This window comes from Macrosteles quadrilineatus, unplaced genomic scaffold, assembly GCF_028750875.1.
Source record: "Macrosteles quadrilineatus isolate MER2022 unplaced genomic scaffold, UCM_ALF_1.0 Scaffold_4__1_contigs__length_99947679, whole genome shotgun sequence".
NCBI lineage: Eukaryota > Metazoa > Arthropoda > Insecta > Hemiptera > Cicadellidae > Macrosteles > Macrosteles quadrilineatus.
In genome coordinates, this window is record NW_026542597.1 from 20,232,077 (window position 1) to 20,256,449 (window position 24,373).

General features: G+C 35.4%; 1 protein-coding gene across 18 annotated transcripts in view; it reads left to right on the top strand.

Moving 5' to 3' along the window:
- LOC128991277 (ensconsin-like) overlaps positions 1–3,876 on the top strand; it is a 221,286-nt gene extending 217,410 nt beyond the window's left edge. For all 18 annotated transcript variants that reach the window (XM_054414021.1, XM_054414024.1, XM_054414028.1 and 15 more), the window contains 2 exons: positions 1,963–2,198; positions 2,735–3,876. In XM_054414021.1, the coding sequence (XP_054269996.1) occupies positions 1,963–2,198; positions 2,735–2,748 (250 nt within the window). In that variant the 3' untranslated portion in view covers positions 2,749–3,876. The remainder of the gene's footprint in view (positions 1–1,962; positions 2,199–2,734) is intronic.
- The last annotated feature ends 20,497 nt before the right edge of the window (positions 3,877–24,373 follow it).

Sequence of the window (24,373 nt, forward strand, 5' to 3'; positions counted from 1 at the left end):
TTAGTTATATGGTGACAGCCACGCTTAACTAACTTTTTCTGCCATTGGGTTCATTGGAGTTTAACCTGATGCTCAGCCATTAGCGGCTGTTTTAAAGTAAACCCATAGACCTTGCATTGTGTTTAAAATTTGAAAGAACAGAGCTCAAATTGTATCTTGAACAATTTTGACTGTAAAGTCCATTTCCAAGGCCTATTCTGTGGGACTAAAAGTAAACAATAAAAGTACATTTTAACCCAGGGTTGGTACGGTCAGGGAAAACCTGGAAATGTCAGGGAATTTTGTTGGTCTGGAAAAGTCAGGGAATTTTGGAAAAAATCTGGAATTTCTCTTGAAAGATTTGATTACGTTTTTTACAGATATGCTACATTTTGCATCTACGTCTCAATACATCGAAGTTTGACGAAAACATCGATGTAACAAAACATCGGGAACCTACCATCGATATAAAAAACATCAAACATCTACAGACATTCTATCATCACCCTCTGATTACTGGCTTTAATTGAACGCACCGAGCTCCCAGTGTTTCTACACGGGTAAAAGAATATAATCCCGGTCACTGGGTTAAGAAATCCCGTTTAATCCCTTGAGATTTTTGATGTTAAATTCTGAGTGTTAAATTAGACATATTGTGTTTAAATAGTTGTTTTAACATTGCTATTATATTTTGTTAAGGTAATTTTTTCAATTGGGGTTAGTTTTTCACTAAAATAAAGCATAGTAAATAAAAACGGACGTCATAGCCAAAACTCCTGTTTTATCCCACATCCCCTTCAAATCCCGCTCATGCTCTAAAAATCCTGTTTTCGGGATAATAATCCCACGTATGGAAACACTGCTAGTACCGCGATGCGCGGAAGGATAGGCCTACATTCATCGTTTCAATTTCAATACGATACTGAATACAATTCCTCATTGAATTTATACCAATACTGATTCAACCTTTAATAAACTAAAAAAACTGCACTTGTAGGAGTTTATAAAAAAAATTTATTCTGTTAGTTGAAACATTTAATAGTTTAGTTTGGTACTACTTTTTGTCTCCGGTACAAGCATGGTAGTTATTTTTTCCAATATCACATGTTTCTTCCGATATAAGCCGATGATATCGCAAGCAAAATTCCAATATATATCAGTATCAGAAGCACCGTAACGTCTATCTGCTAGTGTCAAGTCAAGGCCAAGTAGAACTTAAAATGTGAGGTTAAGTTAGTTGGTACTCTTAATTTTCCAGATCCTAGATGCTTAATTCTTTTCTTATTGGTTTTATGAGTAAACTATTTAGGCCTACATTTTTTCTAATAATTCTTGATTCTGACTATTCGATATCGTCTTACGGTATACCTGGAAAAAGTAAAATATCAGTCTGGAAAACCTGGAAAAGTCAGGGAATTTCATTTTCCAAAATTTGTACCAACCCTGTAACCTTAAATACCAAATCTGTATATACTTTGTCTGTCTATCTTCACTAAAAAATTATTTTTCTTCAGTTACATTTGTGAAAATCTCCCTGTCCAAACCACTGTTACAGTAGTTGCAGCTAGTCTGGGCGCGCGGCCGCGCTAGGGCTAGGGGTGTAGAGGGGAGTGTTTATTGCTCATTTCCAAAAACATCTGGCACACACGGCTCTCTGGGGTTGTTCAGCACCTTAGCGCTGTCTTCATGGCTTTGGCGTGGGGGACGGTTAGTTAGTACACAAGGGTCCGCGCGCCCAGACTATCTGCGACTACTGTACATTATAGAAAAGCTGGTAACTTTTGATGGTTAAAAACTGGAACCAACTGTCCTTGATCTGGCTGATGATAAAAGCTGATCTTAGCCAGTAACACAAAGCTACACAAGGCATCTCAGTCCATTGTACACTCATCCCTCACTCATATTTGGGTTAAAATGCCCACCTAAGTGGCTTCCCATAACATAGTGTGATGTTTGCATTGTAATTTTGTCTTGTCGGTACAGAGTGGAACAGAAGAACGTAACCAATAACCTGCTAGACTTGAGTATAGAAGGGGACGGGTTGGGAGTGAGTCCTCTGCCTCAGCCAATCACAGAGCAGATTCTCACCCCCTCCACCAACACGGCGACCGCCACCAACGGTAAACTGGTGAACGAGGACAGTGTCAACTTCAACACCAGTTCTACCAACCCCTTCATCGCCGCCTTCCAGGAAACCAAGAAACAGGACACTGTTAATGGTGAGTGGACAGGTAAAGTCATTCAGTTGTATTTTGTTTTAATGCATAAAAGAATTTGAAATTAATATATTTTCCTCATACTCTGCAGTAGGTAGCTAGTGTTTGGAGTTTGGTAAAATCAGATGGAGTATGGTAAATTTATCTTAGGTATTAGGGCACTTAAAAAAAAAAAACATGTCATGATTTTCTTTTTCCTTTTTTGTATTTATAAAACGTATACAGTATTTTGTTGTTAACTTGGTTCTCAAAGTTAAAGTTGAACTTACGTTTACATTAAATTACCATTTCTGAATAATAAATACAGTGATTTGTATTTTTCTTCCACAGATTTATAAAGGTTAAGAACATAAAAATCAAGTTATAATAATGGTCGTGATGTATTGCCCTAGCCTCTACACAACGTACCAGAGCTGAAAGCGCACGGTCGTCCCATAAGCAAGTTCCCTCTGTACCTTACTTTGTTGGTATTTACTCCTAGATTTATAGAAATCCAGATTTATTAAATCTCTATTTCATCATATATTATTTTGTTTCAGATCTACTGTCGTAAGCTGTGCTGTCGTCGTAATTAAATGAACTATTTAAATGTAAAATAATATAAAGAATCCGTGCTGTATTATCTATATTGAATGATTTAACTGTTTCGAAAGATAGGAGTGCATGGTGTAAATACGAGAATTTTGGGTTACGATACTAACGATTGTCATAGGTTTGCGAATATCTACGTTACGTGTTATCTATTGTATAAGAAACTGTTTTTCATGATGGTTTTTAGCTGTATGTTTATATATCATGAAATGGTTCATATTTGTATTTTTGTAGATTCTTTGCTTGTTGATGATTATAAATTATGTTGTGCAAATATTTATTGAATCATGTGGAATAGTTTTAAATTTATTTTCATTCGATAATTGTCACTTAACAATATTGTTGCGACTACTAGTTATTGTTTGTTAAATTAAGTTTCTATGAGAATGCAAAATCAATATCTATGTGCTCGAATACGATTTTTCCGATTGTAAATAGTCTACCGAATATCCGAACGTTCTCTGTACCCCGCGACTAGAACATTGTATAAACTAACCGAAGCTGTTTCTGATTATTTTGTTACTGTAGTCCTTCGCTTGAATGTTATATAAGGTGCACCTGCTGTTGCAGTAGACGAAGTGTAAGATACTAGTGTGATGTATATTGGAGCAGTCTGCGTACTGTTCATTGTTATTTTTATCATTAACATATTTTTTTAACTAATCATGTTTTATAGTTTCAATTTTTAAATTAGATTGTTATTAAAGGATTCACAAATATTTAACACTCGGAAAGCATTATCAGTTACAGTGCAATTGTAATTCGATCTCCGGTATCACAAACGCAATATTTAATTGTAGTCGGAAATACTACTTCAATAATTATTGACTGCATCGCTTTAATTACTTTAATTTTAGAGTAATCGTGTAATATATTTAGATTGATTATGGCCTTAAATGTTTTATCTATTTATTTTGGATCATCGATGCAATCGCTGTTTGAATACTATTTTTACAATCACTTAACTTGCTGTGGGAGAGTGAGGACGAGCACTTGCCTAGTCAAGCGGACGACGCAGCAGCTCACAAGTGCTCCAAGTGCTCTGTACCCAACTAACACTACGTACCATTAAATACATCAATCAATTATCTCTATCGACTTTTATTTACCTTGCCCTTTTTGTCACAGTGGAGAAATGTTCAAAGATTCATTTGTTCTTTGAAATTAAATTTTGTTGGTTTGTTATTTTTGGGGTTATTGAGTCATTTTCCATCACAAACAAGATTCCACAACATTTTCCGACCTGGAACGTAATTGCCCTCGTATGAGATGGTACATAAAGTATGTAAGATTAGTACGTAAACCTAGCCAGAGATATCCATTTACTGATTTTAAAAGTTGTGAAGTTATCAATTGTGATGGGAAATATCCAATCCATAAAAATGCATTAATTTGTCTAAGTAAGGTTTATGATCAAATATTGGTACAATGTATTAAATTAAATGGGACAGTAATTATTTCCTGAAGAAAAGTAGAAAACGATATGTATCATGAGTATTTAATAGATTTTAACAAAACCTTTTAGTTTTTATTACTTAACAAAATGTTCTGCAGAGAGAGAGAGAGAGAGAGAGAGAGAGGTCTCAGATTGTAGCATTTATCTTATCTATGAATCTTTAGCCAATGTTTTATCCAAATACAAACAGTTTAATGACCCTCTCACAAACTGTTTTAATAAAAACAAAACTATCTTAATCACTTATTTTTGAAAACGTGATAGTTGGTGTGGTAAATACGCTGCAACGACAAAGAGTTTTCTTTCCAATTGGTTAAAAACTTGGCGATTTCAACAGAAATAATTAATGGAGATCAGCACACTCTGTTTATGTACGGCTCAACTATAAGAATATTTACAGCTTGGGAAGATTTAACAAAACGGTGAAGTCACTGTACATGCAAGTCCAGCCAATTGATATCGAATTGTGAACAGGTTTCTCGTTTCTAAGGTTTGTCTGTGACTATAGATTTCCAGTCTAGTTACTCAAGTAAGATTTGGCAGAGCCTTCATGCTTGTAACGTTACAGTTGGTTGAATTGAGGTAAGAGACATTCTTGTAGATTCTGTAGACCAGGGGTCTCCAAACTTTTTAGTCCGCTGATACCACCTTGGATTTTTTTTTTAATAAAGAGCATACAGATAAAATTTACAAAAACAGCAAACTTAATAAAAATTGTGAACATTAGATGAATGATAAGGTTATTGAATATAGTCGAAAATACCATATTATTTCAGAAACTTAAATTTATTTACAAGTTCAGTTTAGTATCTTTTGGATTGATATGGATAGGATATTCTGTGTGTTTAATAATTAAGTACGCCAAGTAGCGGATGCCCTCTCAGACAAATACTGTAGGTTGTTTGGCTCAATTAGATCTTTTTTATAATACTGAGTTGAATTGAAACAATTTATTTTTATTGTCGCCCCTCTCTGTTTTTTTAGAGATATGTAGCTACAATTATATTAACGTCTTTATTAACTAAGTGGGCTACAACATCTAGCTTTGGGAGGGGTTCTTAATGTTTCACATATAGCTGGTTTTACTTTAATTCAGAAATGTTAAATACAGTTGAACCTCTATAAGACGAATTTCAAGGGGTACGGGAAAAATTCGTACTATAGAGGTATTCTTAATAAAGAGGGTCGTTTTATCGAGGTTTAATGCTGCTGTTATTCTTCTTATAGAGGTTTCTCCTCGCTCCAAGGTTTTTCCAAACAATGACTGAGGCAGGAGGAGGGATGGGTGGGGGATTCATGTTGAGACAAGCTTCTGTTTGTTTTGAAAACTACGTACTATGGAGGTTAAGATTATGATAAATTCGTCTTATAGAGGTCACGTTCGTCTTGTAGAGGTTTTGTGCTAAGATTATTCGTTGTATAGAGGTTAATCAGTCCTAGCCCATGTCACAAAAAATTCGTCTTATGGAGGTTTTTAACTTAATTACTACGTTGTATAGAGGTGTTTTTAGCATTGACCTGTATGAAAGTGTCAAGGGGATTAAAAAAAATTCGTCTTATCGAGGAATTCGTTTTATCGAGGTTCGTACAAACGAGGTTCAACTGTATGTATGACAAAAGGTCAGAAATAGCAGGATGATTGTACACTCTTTCCATGAGTTCTTCTTATGACCTTGCATTTTTTCATCTTGGGTCTCAAATCCTGTGTTTTTAACCATGGATAAAAGATATTCCCTTAGTAGATTTCTCATCCTTATGGATCAGCTGAAGCCAATTTTATTGTTAGTTCTGTACGTCACACTGAAGAGGTTGTGTTTTGTTTACAATTTTTCTTGTAATTTCAGTCTTTTAAAACCTTGTTTAGCCAAACAAAACGTTCTAATCATAAACCAAAACTGGTCCACTAGTTATATAACCAAACAGGAAAGCACAAATCATTAAATTAACCTTAAAATAATAGAAACAAAATTTCGTTGACACTAGTGATCATAACAACAAACATTAACTAGACATGAAAAACGAGCTTCAAAATTTGCAATGGGATGAGAAGTCTACATGTGTTGCTTGGTGTATGGTTTAACTATCTAGCAGAGCTGGGGTTGTTAGCTAATACAATATAAATTAACCTGATACATGTTGGTGGCTTACAACAGGATAACACCTTGAGACATTGCCTAGAGACCTTAGTCTTACAGAAGGACTAAGCCTGACTCAACAGGCATCGCATTTCTACAATAATATGCATATGGGAAGGGGATGGTGTCAATTATGTGTTAATTCATTATTTTTAACTAATTGGTCAAAAGTGAAAGTTTAAAAACCTTAGGCTTTTAGGAAAAGAATTTTATAAAAAGGTTTTAATTTTTTTCGAAACGTTTATTATTTTTTAAATTTTATTGACATTTGAAGTTCTATAAAATGTCCATGGCAATGCAATATCTTTGATGTTTTTTTAATATGGCATCTTTAATGGAAAAACAGGAAATTCTGTCACGACCATATGATGATATCAATTTTTGCATTTTTTATGATCCAAATCAAGACTGTTATGGTCAGGGACAAGTGTTACGGTCTGGAATTGGCGATTAACGGCCCATACTAGAAAAACTAAACTCGGCACACCATTATGGCATGTTATGAAGTACTTTTTGGGCATAACCGCCACTTGTTGTTCATCCCCAAAATGGGGGATTTCGGGGAAAACTCAAAAATTTCAAACACAAAGACCCATCGAGTGACCCCTCATTTTAAAGGTCCTGGTAAAAGAAAACCAACAACGCAAATTAGGGGTCTATCTCAGTTCAGTAAAAAATGGCAGCAAATTGAAATTCTCATAAGTTTGCAAACCCAAAATGGGGGATTTTGGGAGAAACTTAAAAATTGTTTAATGGTAAGTCCCATCGAATGACCCCTCATTTTAAAGGTCATAATAAAATAAAACTAACAACGCAAACTGAAGGTCTCTATCTTAACACAGTAAAATATGGCAGCCAATTGAATATAAAATTGCAAGTTATTTCCGATTTCTAAAGATTTCAACCAGCTTCCATTTTTTACTGGATTGAGATAGAAACCTCTAGTTTGCGTTGTTAGTTTTATTTTACCAGGACCTTCAAAATGAGGGGTCACTCGATGAGTCTTTGTATTTGAATTTTTTTAGTTTCCCCCATAATCCTCCAGTTTGGGGATGTACACCAAGTGACGGTTATGCCCAAAAAGTACTTCATAAAATGTAATAAAGGTGTGCCGAGTTTAGTTTTTCTAGTATGGGCCGTTAAAAAAATAACAGGGTTTCTCCACACTTTTTACTAACCCTGTATATAACTCTATACAATATAAGCGTTACCTTATATAAGATAGGCCTAATAAAAATACCTTTCAATGTAAACATAGTTCAAACTCTATTTTTTTACACCCTTTTAATTAAATGTACTGTTATAACAAAGATTTGTCTTGCAATTAAACTAAACTGTGCCATTTACAATGATGTTTAAATTTATTTTCACGACTATAACACAGTACTGTACAATCGATAAAGCTATTATGGTCGTGAAAATACCCGTGACGGTCGCGATGCCCTGGTCATGAAATCACATATTTTTTGGCTCTGTTCTAGTGGCAGCTCTACATCTCGTGTTTGAGGAGGCAAAGTGGATTTCTAAGTTAACGTAGCAATTAAAATATCATATCAACAAAAATTAACTCACAACAAAAAATTAACATGTCTACTTCATCTAATGACTACGTACGGTCGTGGACCCACCAAAATTACAAAAAGCACAAACTTACCTATATTAATCTTGTACTTTAATTTTTTACTGCAAAACCACCGGTACAACAAAACTAACGCACATCTTGAACCAGTCTCTAAAACCAACTGACGCTATCACCGCCAGGCTTGCCACTGTCGTGATCCAAAGTTGCAAATTTTGCCATTACGGTCGAGACGTCAAATCGAGGGACAGACTTATTTTGTCATGGTAGTCTTTTCGCGATGAAAACAAAATTATTATATGCTCCTTTTTTTAATAACCATTGATGATATAAAAATATGGCATATTATATATTTCGGCATGAGTAATAACTCTAAAAACAGCGTGAAAGTTGAAAAATGTACCCTAGGGACACGTGATGGTCGTGAATTTCGAGACTTCAAAAATACGAAAAATTACATAGAACCTATTTAAAACCAAACAAATGTTTGTAACATGTTGCCCCCGTCCCAAAAAATATTAAAACCCCTAATATACTACAAATACAGTATCCACGAAATAAAAGCCAGGGACATTAAAACGTACGTTTAAAAATTTTCACTCTCAAGAGAACATTTTGTAAAATAAATATGGGAAGTGTAAAAATCATAATTATTTACTTACTGGTATGTATGGGAAGTTCAAATTGGCAGGAGGGGGAGAGAAATAAAGAGAAACAAGTAAATTTATGTGATAAACAGGCAGATAACTGGTATCACTTATACATTGAGACATTAAGGGGAGTGTCACTAGTACAGACTCCAGCCAGTGAACTACCAAGCGCTAGTGTCGCTTCGTAGGTAAACAGCAGAGCAGTTGCGTTATGTAACCACGACCATGCATTGTACTGATAAGAGTTCCCACCTCACGGGCATCGGTCGTGAACTCGTGATACATTCACCCAATAAAATACTGATGCCAACGACCTGTACACATTGTGTAATTTGCATACTTGTAATAATTGTTTTATGTTGTCTAAGCTTTAGTTAAAGGACCCTTGGGTTGTGTCTATCAGTTTGTTGTGGTTGTTCAAGCGAAAGATTCAAGGAATATTTATTGAAGAGGTCATACTACCCATTGGAAGAGTACTTGAGGAAGATTGAAAATAGCCAATACATTGACGATCACGGTAGAGCAATGCTTCCAATGGGAAATCCTTATAAAGTTTCATACTTTTGGCGTATCAGGTCGATCTTGGTTAACCTTAAACCATTGAAGAATCCAAAAAGAAAACCCATGTAATAACAAAAGGTTCTTCAATCTTTTCTCCTACATCAATTGAATTTTACAGACTCTATAAACTCAACTGCAGCAGTTACAGCAGACCACCCATTTCTGAAACCATTCTGGTACCCAATTTGATCAGAGACTCATATTTTCCTCTTTGTGACTAGTATTGCATCTACATGTTAAAGTTGTCGCCAGGTTTTTAATCAAAATTGTCGTATTTGATTCGAGCCACCATGACAGTTTGTGCCAATCTAAATTACCGATTTCTGTCAAATACATGATCTTTTTTACTAAGTCAAACTGATGAAACGACATATTGTGAGCTATGGCAGTGTTAATAACCATGCGCATGAACTATGACAGAAACAAAAAGTTGGCTATGGCTACCACCGTTGCTCTAGGCCGTTGCCATGGCAACCCCGGTTACCCTCGTTACTATGGTTACCACAGTTTCTTCGACAATCCTAGTTGCTATGGTTACCACCGTTGCCGTTGATATGGCTCGTTTCTATGACAACCCCGATTGCCCCGATTCTTCTGGTTACTGCAGTTGCCATGGTAACTCTGGTTGCAATGGTTACCGCCGTTGGCATGGAAACCCCAGTTGTTATTGCTACCGCGGTTGCCATGGAAACACCGGTTGTTATGGTTACCGCCGTTGCCATGCGTTGCTATGGCTACCACCGTTGCCATGTTAACCCTGGTTGCTATGTTTACCACCATTGCCATGAAAACCCAATTGCTATGGTTACCCCTGTTGCTATAGTAACCCCGGTAGCTATGGTTACCCCTGTTGCTATAGTAACCCCGGTAGCTATGGTTACCCCTGTTGCTATAGTAACCCCGGTAGCTATGGTTACCCCTGTTGCTATAGTAACCCCGGTAGCTATGGTTACCCCTGTTGCTATAGTAACCCCGGTAGCTATGGTTACCGGTACTATTGGCAATCCCGGTTGTTATGGCTACCGGAGTTACCATGGTAACCCCTGTTACTACGGTTACCTTGGTTGCAAAAGAATGCAAGGGTTAATATTTGCTATCAATCTAATCTCTTAGAGTAAAAGTGTTTTGCAAATATATTTTAAGGGAATATTTGGGCTAGTCTACACCAGAAGCTGGAACTTGAGACGAATAATCTCTTAGAGCAAATTCCACTGTTGATATACACACTAGTATAAAAAAGGTCCTGTTTATGTACATCTGGCAGTACAATTCTTATAAAACCACCAGTCTTAATCTAGTTCTCCTGTCTCCAATATATGGTATAAATCTATTTGCCCGAGTGACAAGTGTTAATTAATTATACCAAAAATCCAATTGGTGGGATTTTAACCCGGGTCTCCAGCAAACAGCAACTAAAACTATAATACAATACCGCATGTCTCCACAATTGCAAAATATATTTTTTGCTGCGTATGCCTACTTGTTATTTCAATATGATCCAAATTCCAAATAATCTTTCTAGCAGCGTGGGAACTTATCCATTAGCGATCTTGGGTCCACTTTCACTACGACCAGTGGCGAACTGGGGGAAATGTTTGAAAACATGGACCAGTTTACATTAAACGCCAGATTAACGTAAAAACTGGATCTGGAACTTGAACTTGGACTGAGTGCGGAAACGATTTTCCGCGGGAATGTCGTGATGAAAGTGTAATTGTGTAAATTATTGCTATCACGTTTTTTGGCTACGTTTTCACAGATGGTGTTATTTCACGCCTATGTTCATACAGGATTAACTTTTAACCTATAACTTAATACGAAATGCTTATACTACTTAAGTTGAATTAATTCTGGATTTGTGATCAGGATTAAAATTATCGTTAATCAAAGATTTTTAAGTATACTTTATACACGAAATCGACCATTGTGCGGGAAGTTTGTACATTAACCGTCTCATAATCTCTCGATAATCTATATTGGCTTCAAACTAAAATAGTTTTCACATCTATGGCTCGGGTAGCCGCTGAGATAGAGATACAACTGGAGGTATCAGAGAATGAGAAAATTGCGAAACGTTGGCCGGCATTTGTACTAAAGACATTTGAATTATTAGGGCTTGGGTTAACGAGCTGATTCCTCTAGTACTGTACCAAAATAACAAAAAATTACTTCTTGATTTTCTAGCAGAGTTACCATGTCAGTGCTACCTCCAGTTGTATTTATATTTTAATGGATGTAACTAGTTTTTTTTTCTTCAGAGAGAACATTATTGATCCAAAAGTCATTGACATTACTCTGCATTGTATTTAAACCAGTTAAATAAATTCTTAAATCACAAATTGTCTGAACGTTAGTTAAATATATAAAAATATGGCACGACGATATCCTAACAGGTATACCGTAGTCGTTTTATTATTGGGACTATCTACTTCGGCAAAATCAGCTGATGAGTTTTAATGACTGAAAACTACACAGCTGATGTCCACTTGATTATTTTTGCTTTATGGGTCTTGCACTTTAGGCTCTACTATAGGATATAGTGTATATACATAAACCATAAGACTCCTAGGGAAAATTTATTTTTGAAATCAAGGTTCGGATGAGATTTCTTCATCACAGGATGTGTTGCAGGAAACGAATTTGTCTCGCTGGGATGAAATGAAATGGATCTATTGAATGGTTGACGCTTTCTTTACGGATATTGAAATGTGAAATACACTCGCCTCTAGGTTATATTGACCACACAAGTATATTTGATTATTTTTGCTGTTTAAATTGGTAAAGGTTGAAACATTTTCAGTTTTGAAATTTATAAAATATTTTGAACACTTTAAGGCTTTGCGCCAAATAAGTTATACTGTAACTTAGTAGTTAACACGAAGATAGCGTAAAGATAGTGTTAACGACACGAGTAGAAAATTTAAGGTACGAGCCATGGCAAGTGCCGTAAAAACTCCTACGAGTGTCGTTAAAACCATTTTCGCGAGTTGCGTACACTACGTACGACCGGATTTTAATTACTAATAATCACCACTCAAAACTTCTAAGAGAGGTTATGCTTTCGTTTCCCCTCATTGCCACTGACATTGATGCAACGACTCTTGTACCAATCACTAATTGCAACAATCGTAAACACTTAAATTTGTAAACAGCTGATTAGTTAACGTTCGAAGCATACGATTTTACTTCTTCTCTCTCAATCCTTGAACCTCATTGGTCCGTCAAGGAAAACTATGCTGTTATGAAAGTAAACAATGCGGTTATGTGAAACTTTTAAATTGTAAGAACTGAACTGAAACGGATACTTTTAAAAACGGTTGTAGGAAATTGAACTTCAACTTCAGCTGTTCAGGATAATTTAATTGTTGAGTGATGCATTAGTGTTTGGTACAATGTTTCGTTGCATTTCAGGTTATAAACGAAAACATAACCTCTCTTAGAAGTTAGTGATTTTTAGTAATTAAAACCTAAAACACTGTCATAGGTAAAGTAGTGTACGCAACTCGCGTAAATTGTGTTAAAGACGCTCGTAGAAGTTTTTAAGGCACTCGCCAAGACTCGTACCTCAAATTTTCCATTCTTGTCTAGGTAAATAGATTAGCTCAGTGTGCGTAAACTACTATTATGATGAAATTCGAACCAGGTTGGTTCTTGAAGGGTTAAAAAATGTTAAACTTGGCATTTAAAAAAGTTTGTTTAGGTACATAATAATGTCTTTTTGTGTTTTTAAAGACGAATTGTGAATTTAGCTGCCTATGAGTGTTATAGTGATCTCTTGAAGGAACAAAAACCTCGCTATACCTGCCCTTTCCAACGGGCACTACTTTTTAATTTAAAAAATAAATAAACTTCCAAAGGCCTAAGAGGGCCTTTTTCCCGAAGAATACCTATGAATTAGGCGGGACGGGATGTACATGCATACAAAAAGCTCTCTCTCCCACCGTTGCTCTTGTTATTTTGCCCATCACAACAACAATTAACTTTGGACTAATTTAATACCACTAGCGTATAGATAAAACATACTCCCTTAGTAGGTTTGTAATCCTTATGGGACAGCTGAAGCCAATTTTATTGTTAGTTCTGTACGTCGCACTGTAGAGGTCATGTTTTGTTTACAATTTGTTTCTGGTTATTTCAGTCTGTAAAACCTTGTTTAACCAAATAAAACGTTCTAATCGTAAACAATAACTCTTCGCCTAGTTATATAACCAAACAGTAAAGAACAAATCATTAAATTAACCCAAAAATAATAGAAACAAAATTTGGTTGACACTAGCGATCGGTGTCACCGGACATAAAAGGTACGGTTTGTTTACTTAATAAGTTTCCTGTTGTGTTTGCGTTTGTTAAATCAATTTATGGCTGTTTGTTTTGTACATATATATATACATTTATTATTTGTTTTGTTGTTGTATCTTACTATTTCTTTTGTTAGCCTACTGGTATTGCACCTGTTGTTTCCTTTTTTTCTCGTTGTTATGTCTCGGTTGCATATTGTTAAATATTGTTGTTGTTATGTTTTTGCACTTCATATTTTACCTGTTGTTATCTACGCGCCATATTATTTGCTGGTTATGTCTTTTGCATTTTATGCCTGCTTTTCACTTTCATTCTTATTTTATTGCACGTATTTTAGTAGCCTTTACCATATTTGCTATGTTTATGTATGTCTTACAATTGAAATGTTTCAGCCTATGAATGTATTTTTGTTTTCTTTTATACTGGTTATGTCTTTTGCATGTCATGTTTGCTTTCTAATTTATTCTTATTATTGCTCATATTTATTACCTAATTATGCTATGTTTATGAAGTGATTAATCCTATTTAATGTATATTCCAATGTAAAAATGGTGTTACCGTTGAAAGAATAAATAAATAAATAAATAAATAAACTATACACGAAAGCTTCAAAATTAACAACGGGATGAGAAGTCTCCTTGTGTTTTTTAATCTATGGTATAGTGTAGGCCTAGTAACTCTCAGTATTGATGATGGACCTTTTCCCTCGTCCCTCCTACTTATACTAGTTATCCTAATTGACACCATAATTAACTGAACCGATGCTACAAAACAAAGAAATAAGAATTCTTTAAAACATGTTTATGAAATGTTTTGGCCTCAAGGGTCATCAAATCGAAAATGTGAATCAGTCTCGGGTCTAGGTTTCACCAATCACCATGTCACTTACAATACCTTCTTCCTGTAGGGGTTACTCACTAAAGCATACATTTCGAATTTCATACTATTGTGCTACATTACATATACAATTGAAACTCCCGCACTATCAATATGAACATTGCATAGCTACGGGTCTCGTCTCACCTTAATTTTCAGTAGTTACACATACCCTCATCAGTACCGCTATCATGGGGGTTTGCATACACGTCTGCATACTTTCTGCATACTTCTGCAGCATCGGTGTGCATAAAACTTGGTAGCGTGGGATTGTGGGATTTCTAGCTACAAAGTTTTTGGTTTGTTATCGGCCCAGTCGTGCGAGACGCCCGGAAGACGCACCTCTTGTCAAAATAACCTCACAATTAATTATGTAAACCAAACTGTTATCTGTTGGTGTTTCGCAAACTCGAAGTGGTTAGGTTAGGTTTGAGTACGAATTTCCTTATCCAATTGACTGGATAAAAATTCAATAAAAGGGAATATTCTTTTAGTCTACGGTTTTGTAATAACCCGGAGGGGATTATAATATTTTAGCTCTTTTTTGCTAGTCATTATCATATAAACCATCTAATTGTACAGTTTCACTACATTACAATTTGTAGGTTTAGGCTAATGTATACACCATTGATAGTTCAACTTAGTAAATGCTAAAAATCCTCATAATGCGATGTCCGTAACAATTCTGTTGCTAAAAATATCTGTGTAGAAAACAATTCAATGGAGTAATTAAATAATATTCGCACAGTATGCAGGTTTGCTGCAACTGGGGTAGTTCCTCCTCTGCATTTGCTGGACATTTACATAGCAAAAAATGTGATGTTACGTTTGCCTCAATTGGCTAGACTGCAAACAGTGCTGATCTTATAACTTCGTAACAATCAAAACGATCAAAATTCTCATAGGTTTCGATGTTCATAACAATTGTTTGGCAGGATAGATAGCCTGCTGTGTTTTCTATAGTTTTTGACGAACTGTTTACACAGGGACCTGCTATACTCGGTGCTGCTCCCCAGTCATGATAAGTTGTACAATACACGCCTAGAGCCTGGAGGTGTTTACCAGGTCAGTCCAACAACCTCCGCCGATCTGTGGAGAGCGTGACGACCCTGACATTAAACTCTAGTTGTACGCTGAAGACCTGAGGAATCACTTTCGATCCTTGTGCAATCGAAACGTCAATGAAGTTCAGTATAGGCCTACTACTAGAACAGTTAATAGGCCTATGTAACGTAGAAATTAAGATTGTCTGGCAATTATTTTTATTAACTATGAAAGGTGTGTTGCGTGGTTAGCGTTTCGGACTTCGGTGCGGGAGGGGCGGGTTTAATTCCCGGCAAATCCACAAAACGTTATTCGTTTGGACCGCTTTCTCCAAAACGCGTTTGAAATATACTTCATTGAAAAATTACCGTACTGAAACAAGTGAAAAAAACCTGGAGGCTGCTAATTAACCCAATCGGGGTTGATTCTGCGCCATAGCATTGACTATATAACACACTGTAGTGTTATATAGTCAATGGCCATAGTCATTGGGTTATCAATTTAAAATGCTATCTAAAAAAAGTTCAACGTTAGTAAAAACTAGCTGTTACCCACGGGCTCCACCCCATTTTACTACATTAGTATTAATAAAACTATTGATTGGTTAAGATGAAATAAACAAAGCAGAATACAAACAAATAATAACAGCTGAGGTATTTTTAACATTAGTTAAATGGAAAGTTCCCTTTGGAAAGCAATTACGACCTTATAGGGCAACTTATGAAATAATGGATAATTTTGCGCAAGGTTTCTCGTCATGACGAACATTTTAAGTAGGCTATATGGTTTATGGGGGTGTGACTAGTAGTTTTCTTAAAAGTTCATGGGTACTTTTGGCTTTATATATAGATACCAGGGATTGGACCGGTCTCTGATAAAATGTTAAGAAAATGCCAAAACTCGACAACTTAAACAGACATTGTTGTCACCAACAAAAACCAGCCTCAGTCACTGATACATGACTTCCTCCCTGACCTGAACGTGATACCCTTCCTACGTGGTAACTGATGACGTAACAAGCAACCCACCCACTCATGTGTCAGCTGATCACTTTCCCTAGGATTGACCACTTCATTAGCAATGCCACTGCCACTGCCACATCTCTGCACTTCCTGCTCTGGTAGTCAGCTGATTAAGTTTACACTGACTACAACTTCCAGAAACTGGTGAAAGGTGACCAAACGTTCACTTGGTTGCCGAAGTACTCGTGGGTTACTTGCTATACCGATACTGATTCGTAACCATCGGAAGTTTGAAGTTAATGATGCGTAGTGTGGGAAGGGTGGCAACACTTGTTAAATAGCTTTCTCAGGGATTATAACGGCCAATAAATGCAATAACGTGAGCCTGGGACCTTCATGTCTTGGGTAACGCATTCCTGCGTAGAAATGAGCCTGGACCAAACTCTATATTTTTCTGGACCGTATACAATGCTCATACGACCGAATCGTCAAAACACCCACACAATGTCAACTGGCTGGGTAGCTGAGTGGTTAAAGTGCTCGTCTACCAATCAAACTGGAATCTTTTTGACCGTGAGAAAAGTCCGTACATTTTCGATGGTTCGAAAGTGGACCCAGCTGATCCTGATTATTTAATAAATGATACTGGCAAATGGAACAGCTGATCTTAGTCAGTAACAAACCTACACATATTTTCTCACATCATCCTTCACTCATATTTGGGTTGAAATACGCACCGTGGTGGCAATTGATTGTCAAGTACAAGTTTCAATAGTGGGGTTAGGAAATTAGCGAAAGACACTTTTGACTCGTGTAATGAATCATATTGTACGTCATATTGCACAATTATTCAAGCCAACCAATTCACAAACAAAACTATATTTGCTTTACTTACATACCTAACAAACAGCTCAGGCACTGGTATTCAACAGTTGGGTTGTTTAAAGAAAAGTTGAATGCATCAAGATATTGGGGTGGTTCATCAGATATGTGATAGTTCCACACTTGCAATTCTACTTTCTTTTGTAACTACTTTCTTTAAATAATCTATTTACATAGAGAGAACACGAGATACAACAGCCGTCCTCGATTCAGGTTAACAATTTTAAGCGTGCAATGAAACAACTGTTTTTGCAGTGCAGTATGACGAAAAAATAAAAGGCGAATCTGGTATTTGAAATCCGTACAAGGTTAAAACAGGTTACATGAAAGGTATGCGCTGAAAGCAATTAAGAGTTGCATACGAATAAATTAAAACGCAATCTAGGACACTTCTTTTTCAAAGCCCTCGAGGCATGATGTCCCATGTCAATTAATGTCCGTTGCATCCACTTGCGTCAGATATCCAGTCCTTTCTCCAGAACTCTTTCACGTTGTCATCTCGAACTAAAACTAATTGACAAGGTGGAAACACTGAAAGTTATCCGCTCGAAAAGAATCGCTAAGATCAAACGCTGACTGATCATCACGGCAACATTTGGCGCACTTCGGCTAAAGGGCGCGGTAAATGGCGGGAAAATAAATGGGATCGAAATATCAGAGGTATAAACAATGGGGAGAAGGGGATTGGTCAATGGCGCGGGCGGCGCAGCGAATGGAAAATGGTCCAAATGTCGCCAATGGCCTTCAGAATGGAAATTGAAAGTAAACAAATGAGCAGTGGTTCAAATTGCTACTGTGCATTTGTAAGTTGTACTATTGACTTTGAGTAATATAAGTAGACATCTCGTCAAATTGTAACATTTGGAACATCTTTAAATGTTTGGTAAACTTTCGGTCAACCGGAGGTCGATGATGGTCAAAGAAGACCATCTTTCATGGAAGACGTGTATGTGTGTGTGCTTTAATTGTTGGCTAAAACACTAGAGGGCTGTGTCGATACATATCTTTTTGGGAGTTAAAATGTGATTCAAGTTGGTAAGATATCAATAAATAAATAATTATCAACATACTCTTATACTCTACATTCAAACAGAGCTGAAAGATTTCATCTTCATATGATCCATCTGGATGACGAATCTTAAGAGAATCCTTCTCAATGGCTCCATTCAAGTCATAGTATAAACAGCTTTTTGACGGTAAAAGACTCCTTTGCTTGCTTTAGGAGACTGGTGATTATTATAGGCTCATATTATTATGTGCTCGCTGAGGCTCATATTACGAAAATAAAGAGTCTGCTCAATCATTGACTTGAAGTTCAAGTAGGAGTGAGACTCAAGGGGGGTTCCCTACCTCGAACTGTTTTCAATTTTCTGCGACCCTGGTGAGTTTAGTTGGAACTACAAGACGACAATATATTCCCTAGGATTGCTGTTTGCTGGTCCATTTAACATTATTGTGGTCCCTCCGCGAGACAGTAGTTTCGATAAAGGCCGCTAGAGTCCGTCAGAATCATAGCACTTTTCGCCGTGCAAGGTTTTACGCGGTTTCATTTTGCACATACAAAAAATAATCTTTTCTTGAAACTAAAAGTGATTTGATATTTTTAGTTAAATTTCGCACTAATATTGCTTTATTAAAAATCGATAATTTCATAAAAAGATATTATTATTTAACTGTAAAGTTCACTAACTTTGACAAGTCGTTGCCCTTGATTGCGTAAGCATAGACATTTTTTAAAAAGCAAACTTAGTAGAACCACTCTTTATGTTCAAAATGGTGTTTGGTTCACAATTTAAATGTTAAAACTAGAATCGCTATATGATACCGCGCGAAGCGGTTTTCTGACGTTTTTCGGCGGGGGTAGGGAACCCTGGCAAACAAATCTTTTTTTGAAAACTACTTTTTCCTTGCAATATTTCAATCAAAAGGGTCCAAAGAAACTTCAAAAAAATAATTTTAAAATTCTTTTAAGTATTTTTTAAAAATTTTTTATGTGTGCCATTTTTGGCACTTTGCCGAAGATGCGGAGATTTCTCTAGGAATCTCATGATGAATTAAATACAACAAGTTTATCTGTATAGCACTTAAAAATAAAATCTTTAGGGTTTGAATAAGTCGACATTATCACATATTGGATACCAAAATTGTATAACTATAATTATATGTAACATAAAAAACTCAATTTCTCCACAAAAGTTATCAATCCAATATAAAATGGTATAAACGTCATTATAAAAAATTAACTAAAATGTATACACATGTAAAACCTCTACAAAACTATGTGATAACAATAGAAAATACATTATTATATAATTTATTGATATTTCATTAGTAGTCATGCCCATCAGCAAAATCGTTTGAAATTTCATTAGATTATGTCCATCAAGAAACGTCATCTACTTTTGGTGAAACCCCACAAAACAATTGCTATTTTCTTTCAGTTACAGCCTCGCATTGCACTTTGAACACTTTATCGACGATTTTTTATTGTTGCAAAATTTGCATCTACCTCTTGATGTGTACAAAGAAAAGGGTAGTGTCTAACACTATCAAAGCGAACATCTTTAACATAAATCAGAGCAGCTGGTGTGAGGAGAAGTAAATCCTTGTCTTTTAGAACTTGTCTTTTACTCCATTCTTTGGTTAGCGATTCAAAAATCCCATAACTAAAATTGTTTAGTGACATATTGTCTCGCTGGTTTTCAGTTTCATTATTTTCAACGTGGCAGCAATGCGTTATTCCACGATATGTCGATACGGTGAGCAAATATTTATAATTACCAAAGTCTTTATCGGAATGCACAATCAACTTCAATATAAGAAGATTCACTTTCAACTCTTTTTCTTAGATATTTGTTGCCATGGATGGTCGGGATTTTTTGTAAAGCCAAAGTCTTTTCTAAACAGCCTAGTGAAAAATCTTTCCCCAAAAAACCATTTTTATTTTACAATTTGTTGAAATAAGAGGCATACATTTATAAATATAAACACCTTTCACTGTTTTATAAACAGTGTGCCACTTTAGGTGCGCTCAATAAACTAAAAAAAATAACTGCATCTTTGGTAATGTGCCATTTTTGGCACGACCAAAAATTTTCACTGTTCCCTGGTTCTTTGGCAATGTGCCATTTTTGTCACACTCAAATTGTTTAGTTTATAAAAAAATCAATATTCATATTTAAGCTAATTACTGACCTGGGTTATGTTTTCTCATCTTTAATCTGTGCAAATCACTTAGATATATAAGTAAACAGTTTAAAATATTGAAATAAGAAGTAATTTACTAACCTTCTACACTAAGCCTCCATACTTCCTTTTCTATATGTTGGCCTAAAGTGATAGTAATTTCCAAAACATCCACTATAGTGCACTAAACCATAATAGCAATAGGCAAAGAACCTTTGGACGCCAATTGTTGAAATTAAAAAGTTAACAGGCGAACGTGAAATTTTTTTGAATCCTCATGTGCCAATAATGGCACGCTGTCAAATTAAGGGTTAAGGGTTGTGCCCTCTTCGTTGGTTGCTGCTTGTATGATGGGGTAATATCAAGGATTATTTCGGTTAATTTAGTTCAAAACTCGAAAGAGAATTTTTTTAATAGGAGCCCTAATTATTTTTGCGTTACATTTTTGTTTCTTCATATCTAGATTAGGTTATTTCTTTACGTGCAACTACAATCTTAGAAGTTGCGATCCACAGAAAATGTCTGGCTTCTGTAAATTAAGATCACTATCTTAAACGTAGACAGGATAGTCAAAAAGTACAAAATCTAAAACAGGCATAGCCTATTTGAATCTATTTTAATGATAGTCTCATAGGAACTGACCCTTTTATAACTTTATAACTGTTTATAGCCTTATAAAAATGTAAAATATTAAGTTTATGATAATTTCTGAGGTTTACGAAAGTATTATTCTGCTCTCTATGCGTCATGTTCTCTCAAGAGTGTTTCCATTTTCTTATCTCACGACTTAGTATTGGCGCGAAGACCTTCAACTTTATAGTGTTTCTGAGTACTTAACTATAATGGAGTCAAATCACTCCAAAGATGCTATATTACTTTCACTTATTCCTCTGTAATGCATTGTGTTTTCATAAAAAAAGTTATTTTAAGACATATAATCGATATATTTGATAAGTATCAAACAATGTTTGAAATTAATCACATTTATTCATTTGACAAGATGATTTAAAACTAAAATACCCCCGCCGCAGCAAACCTGCAGACTAAGCGAATTTACATTTGCCTTGAACACATGAACACACACACACATTTGAATTGATTTTTAATTAAATCTATTTAAATAGCATTAGCTTTAACGATTACCTAGGTTTGCTGCTACAGGGAGGCTAATAAAGTGTGGGTTTTAAATTTGATTTTTTTTAATTTTCTCTGTAACCAATAACCGTACAAAACACTTTGGTATACTAAATTATTAGTTTTTAAGCTCTTTAAAATAGTTTAGAGATGAATTGAGTTTTTGAGGGTCACAAATGAGAAAACCATTTTTTCCATAAAAACCCCCGTAAAACCATATTCCCATGGTCCGATCATGCTGGTTCGCGAACTCATTCAAGTTTATCCCACCTTACACCTTCAAACAAAATTTCATCAAAATCGGAGAAAAATTACTCAAGTTATCCCGTTCACGGACGTAAATCAATATGAAAATACCCCCGCCACAGCAAACCTGCAGACTTAGCGAATTTCTATTTGCCTGATTGGATTTAAACTAAAATGTCTCCTTAAAAATATCACATTTATTCCCTATTTAAACAGAATTAGTTTAATGAGTACTTAGGTTTGCTGCAACAGGGAGGGTAAAAATGTGTTTTTATACAAAATGTTAAAAGGTACTGTAGTTTAGTAAGAAATTAATGTTTTTTCCAAATTTGACCAAAATATGTTCATAAACAAGCAAACTACAACAGTTGACTTATTCTCCATAAGAATAACATGGGAATTTTAAAATTACAATTTTGTTTGAATTTTCTCCATAACAATTAGGCGCATAATAACGCTTCAATATACTAAATTATTTGTTTTTTTAAGCTCTACAAAATGGTTTAAAAAGAAATTGTGAAATTTTGTGTTTTTAGGGTCAAAAATGGGAAAAACCTATTTTTACCCCATAAAACCCCCCATAAACCCCCGTTCCCATAGTCCGATCATGCTGGTTCGCGAACTCATTCAAGTTTATCCCACCTTACACCTTCAAACCAAATTTTATCAAAATCGGACAAAAATTACTCAAGTTATCGTGCGGATGGACATATATATATATATATATATATATATATATATATATAAAAATTTGAACGAATGGTGGTTTTGGCCTCTGGGGACATCAAAATGAAAAAGTAAATCGGTCCCGGGCCTAGGTCTTACCATGAGACCTACGGTAATAGCTACTTCCCTATAGGGAAATTCGCTAAAAAGCATATCGGTCCCGGCTCCAGGTGTTACCGTGCCACCTACGGTAATAGCTACTTCCCTATAGGGGAATTTTCAAAAAATTGCGTGCTTTAATGTTATAACCTTTGACTATTGATTCAGTATCCAATAGTTAATGCTATAACCTAAAGATGATTTGCCTTTTATTTTGGAATACTGTACTTTTATTGAATTTATTAAAAAATCGTTTAACATTTATGAGATAATTCGCTTCACCATGTAAGCCTGATCCTTATTGGTTGGTCGAAAAAGTTGTTTAAAATCATGAAGTCTAATATTAAGCTATTATCAAGTTATTATTAGTTTGAGTTAAGTTAACTTGGTTTATTAACTTAGTTAGGGAAGTTGATTCCATGTTGTGAGTTACATTGACAACTATTAAACTCATTACAGTTGTATATAAATAGTTTGTCTAAAAAAATCAAATAAAAGATCGATACAATTTAAAATCGATATAATTATGCCAAAAAGAATTTTGTCCGTTGAACCATCTGCTTCGTTAAATACCCCCGCCGCAGCAAACCTGCACACTAAGCGAATTTCCATTTGCCTGAATTGATTTTAAATTAAATCTATTTAAATAACATTAGGTAAATTTAGGTATTCACGTCTCATTGGAAAGTGCGTGTCGCGTAGAGTTGCAAACTGACCTTAATTTTTGAAAAAAGTCCGTTGGGCTCTGCCCCAGTGGCTTTCAAAGTCCCCATAATATCCTCATGATAGTTGTTTACATTATCATCAACTGTATAATTTGCTGTTATTATTTATTTTGTAATTCAAGGAAACGCGTGTATAAACTTTTTGACTGATTTGGTTGAAATTAAATATTTACTATTTGAATTTGGGTTTGCGTACATATTACAATGGAAAAATTCGAGAAAGCATGGACACCGTCCACTAAAGTAATTCAGTAAGCTAAATCATACATTCGTAGATTAATTTGGAAATGTATTCGAAAGTAAAATTATTTGATATCTACGACACTTTTAAACAAACAACAATGCGTAAACAAACAATAATTAGTAAACAAACTTCTAACTCTAACCATTAATTAGATAAAGTAGTAGATATCCCATCTAAATTGACCAGCTGTTGCCAATTATGTTATTGTTTTCAAATAAAACATGGCTCATCTTGCCAAGTGTGCATGTGTCAAATAGAATATTTCGTACCTAGGGCCGAAAATGAGGTTTTGCCGACTCGAGATCGAAGTCGAGAACTTAAAACGATCGAGAGCTGCAAAACTATTTCGGTCTGTGGTACGAACGCTATTTTCACCACACTATACCCTATTACCACTATTCACCACAATTATAATGCACACTGATAGTCAACACAACTACAACTTTAAGGTTCTGTGAAGAAATCATTTGAGGAATCAGCAAAAATAATAATAAATAGTTGCTAGTCAGCGGTGACAATAAAACAATTCTATTGCAATGCTATGGATACTGATTGTGTATTTATAAAATGCATTCATGTTTTAAGAAAGTAAGGGGGCAGCTGATTTTCGGCCCTAGGGATGTAAAAACATACTCGGTCCCCAAATGACGATGACAGCTGGCATTGGCAGCAAAAACGTAAATTTCATCCATCAATTAACGTATGTAAAACAGCTAAACACATCATAGTGTGGTGAAACATATATTCAATCTTTTAGACGTTGTTACTATGGCAGCTAATGTA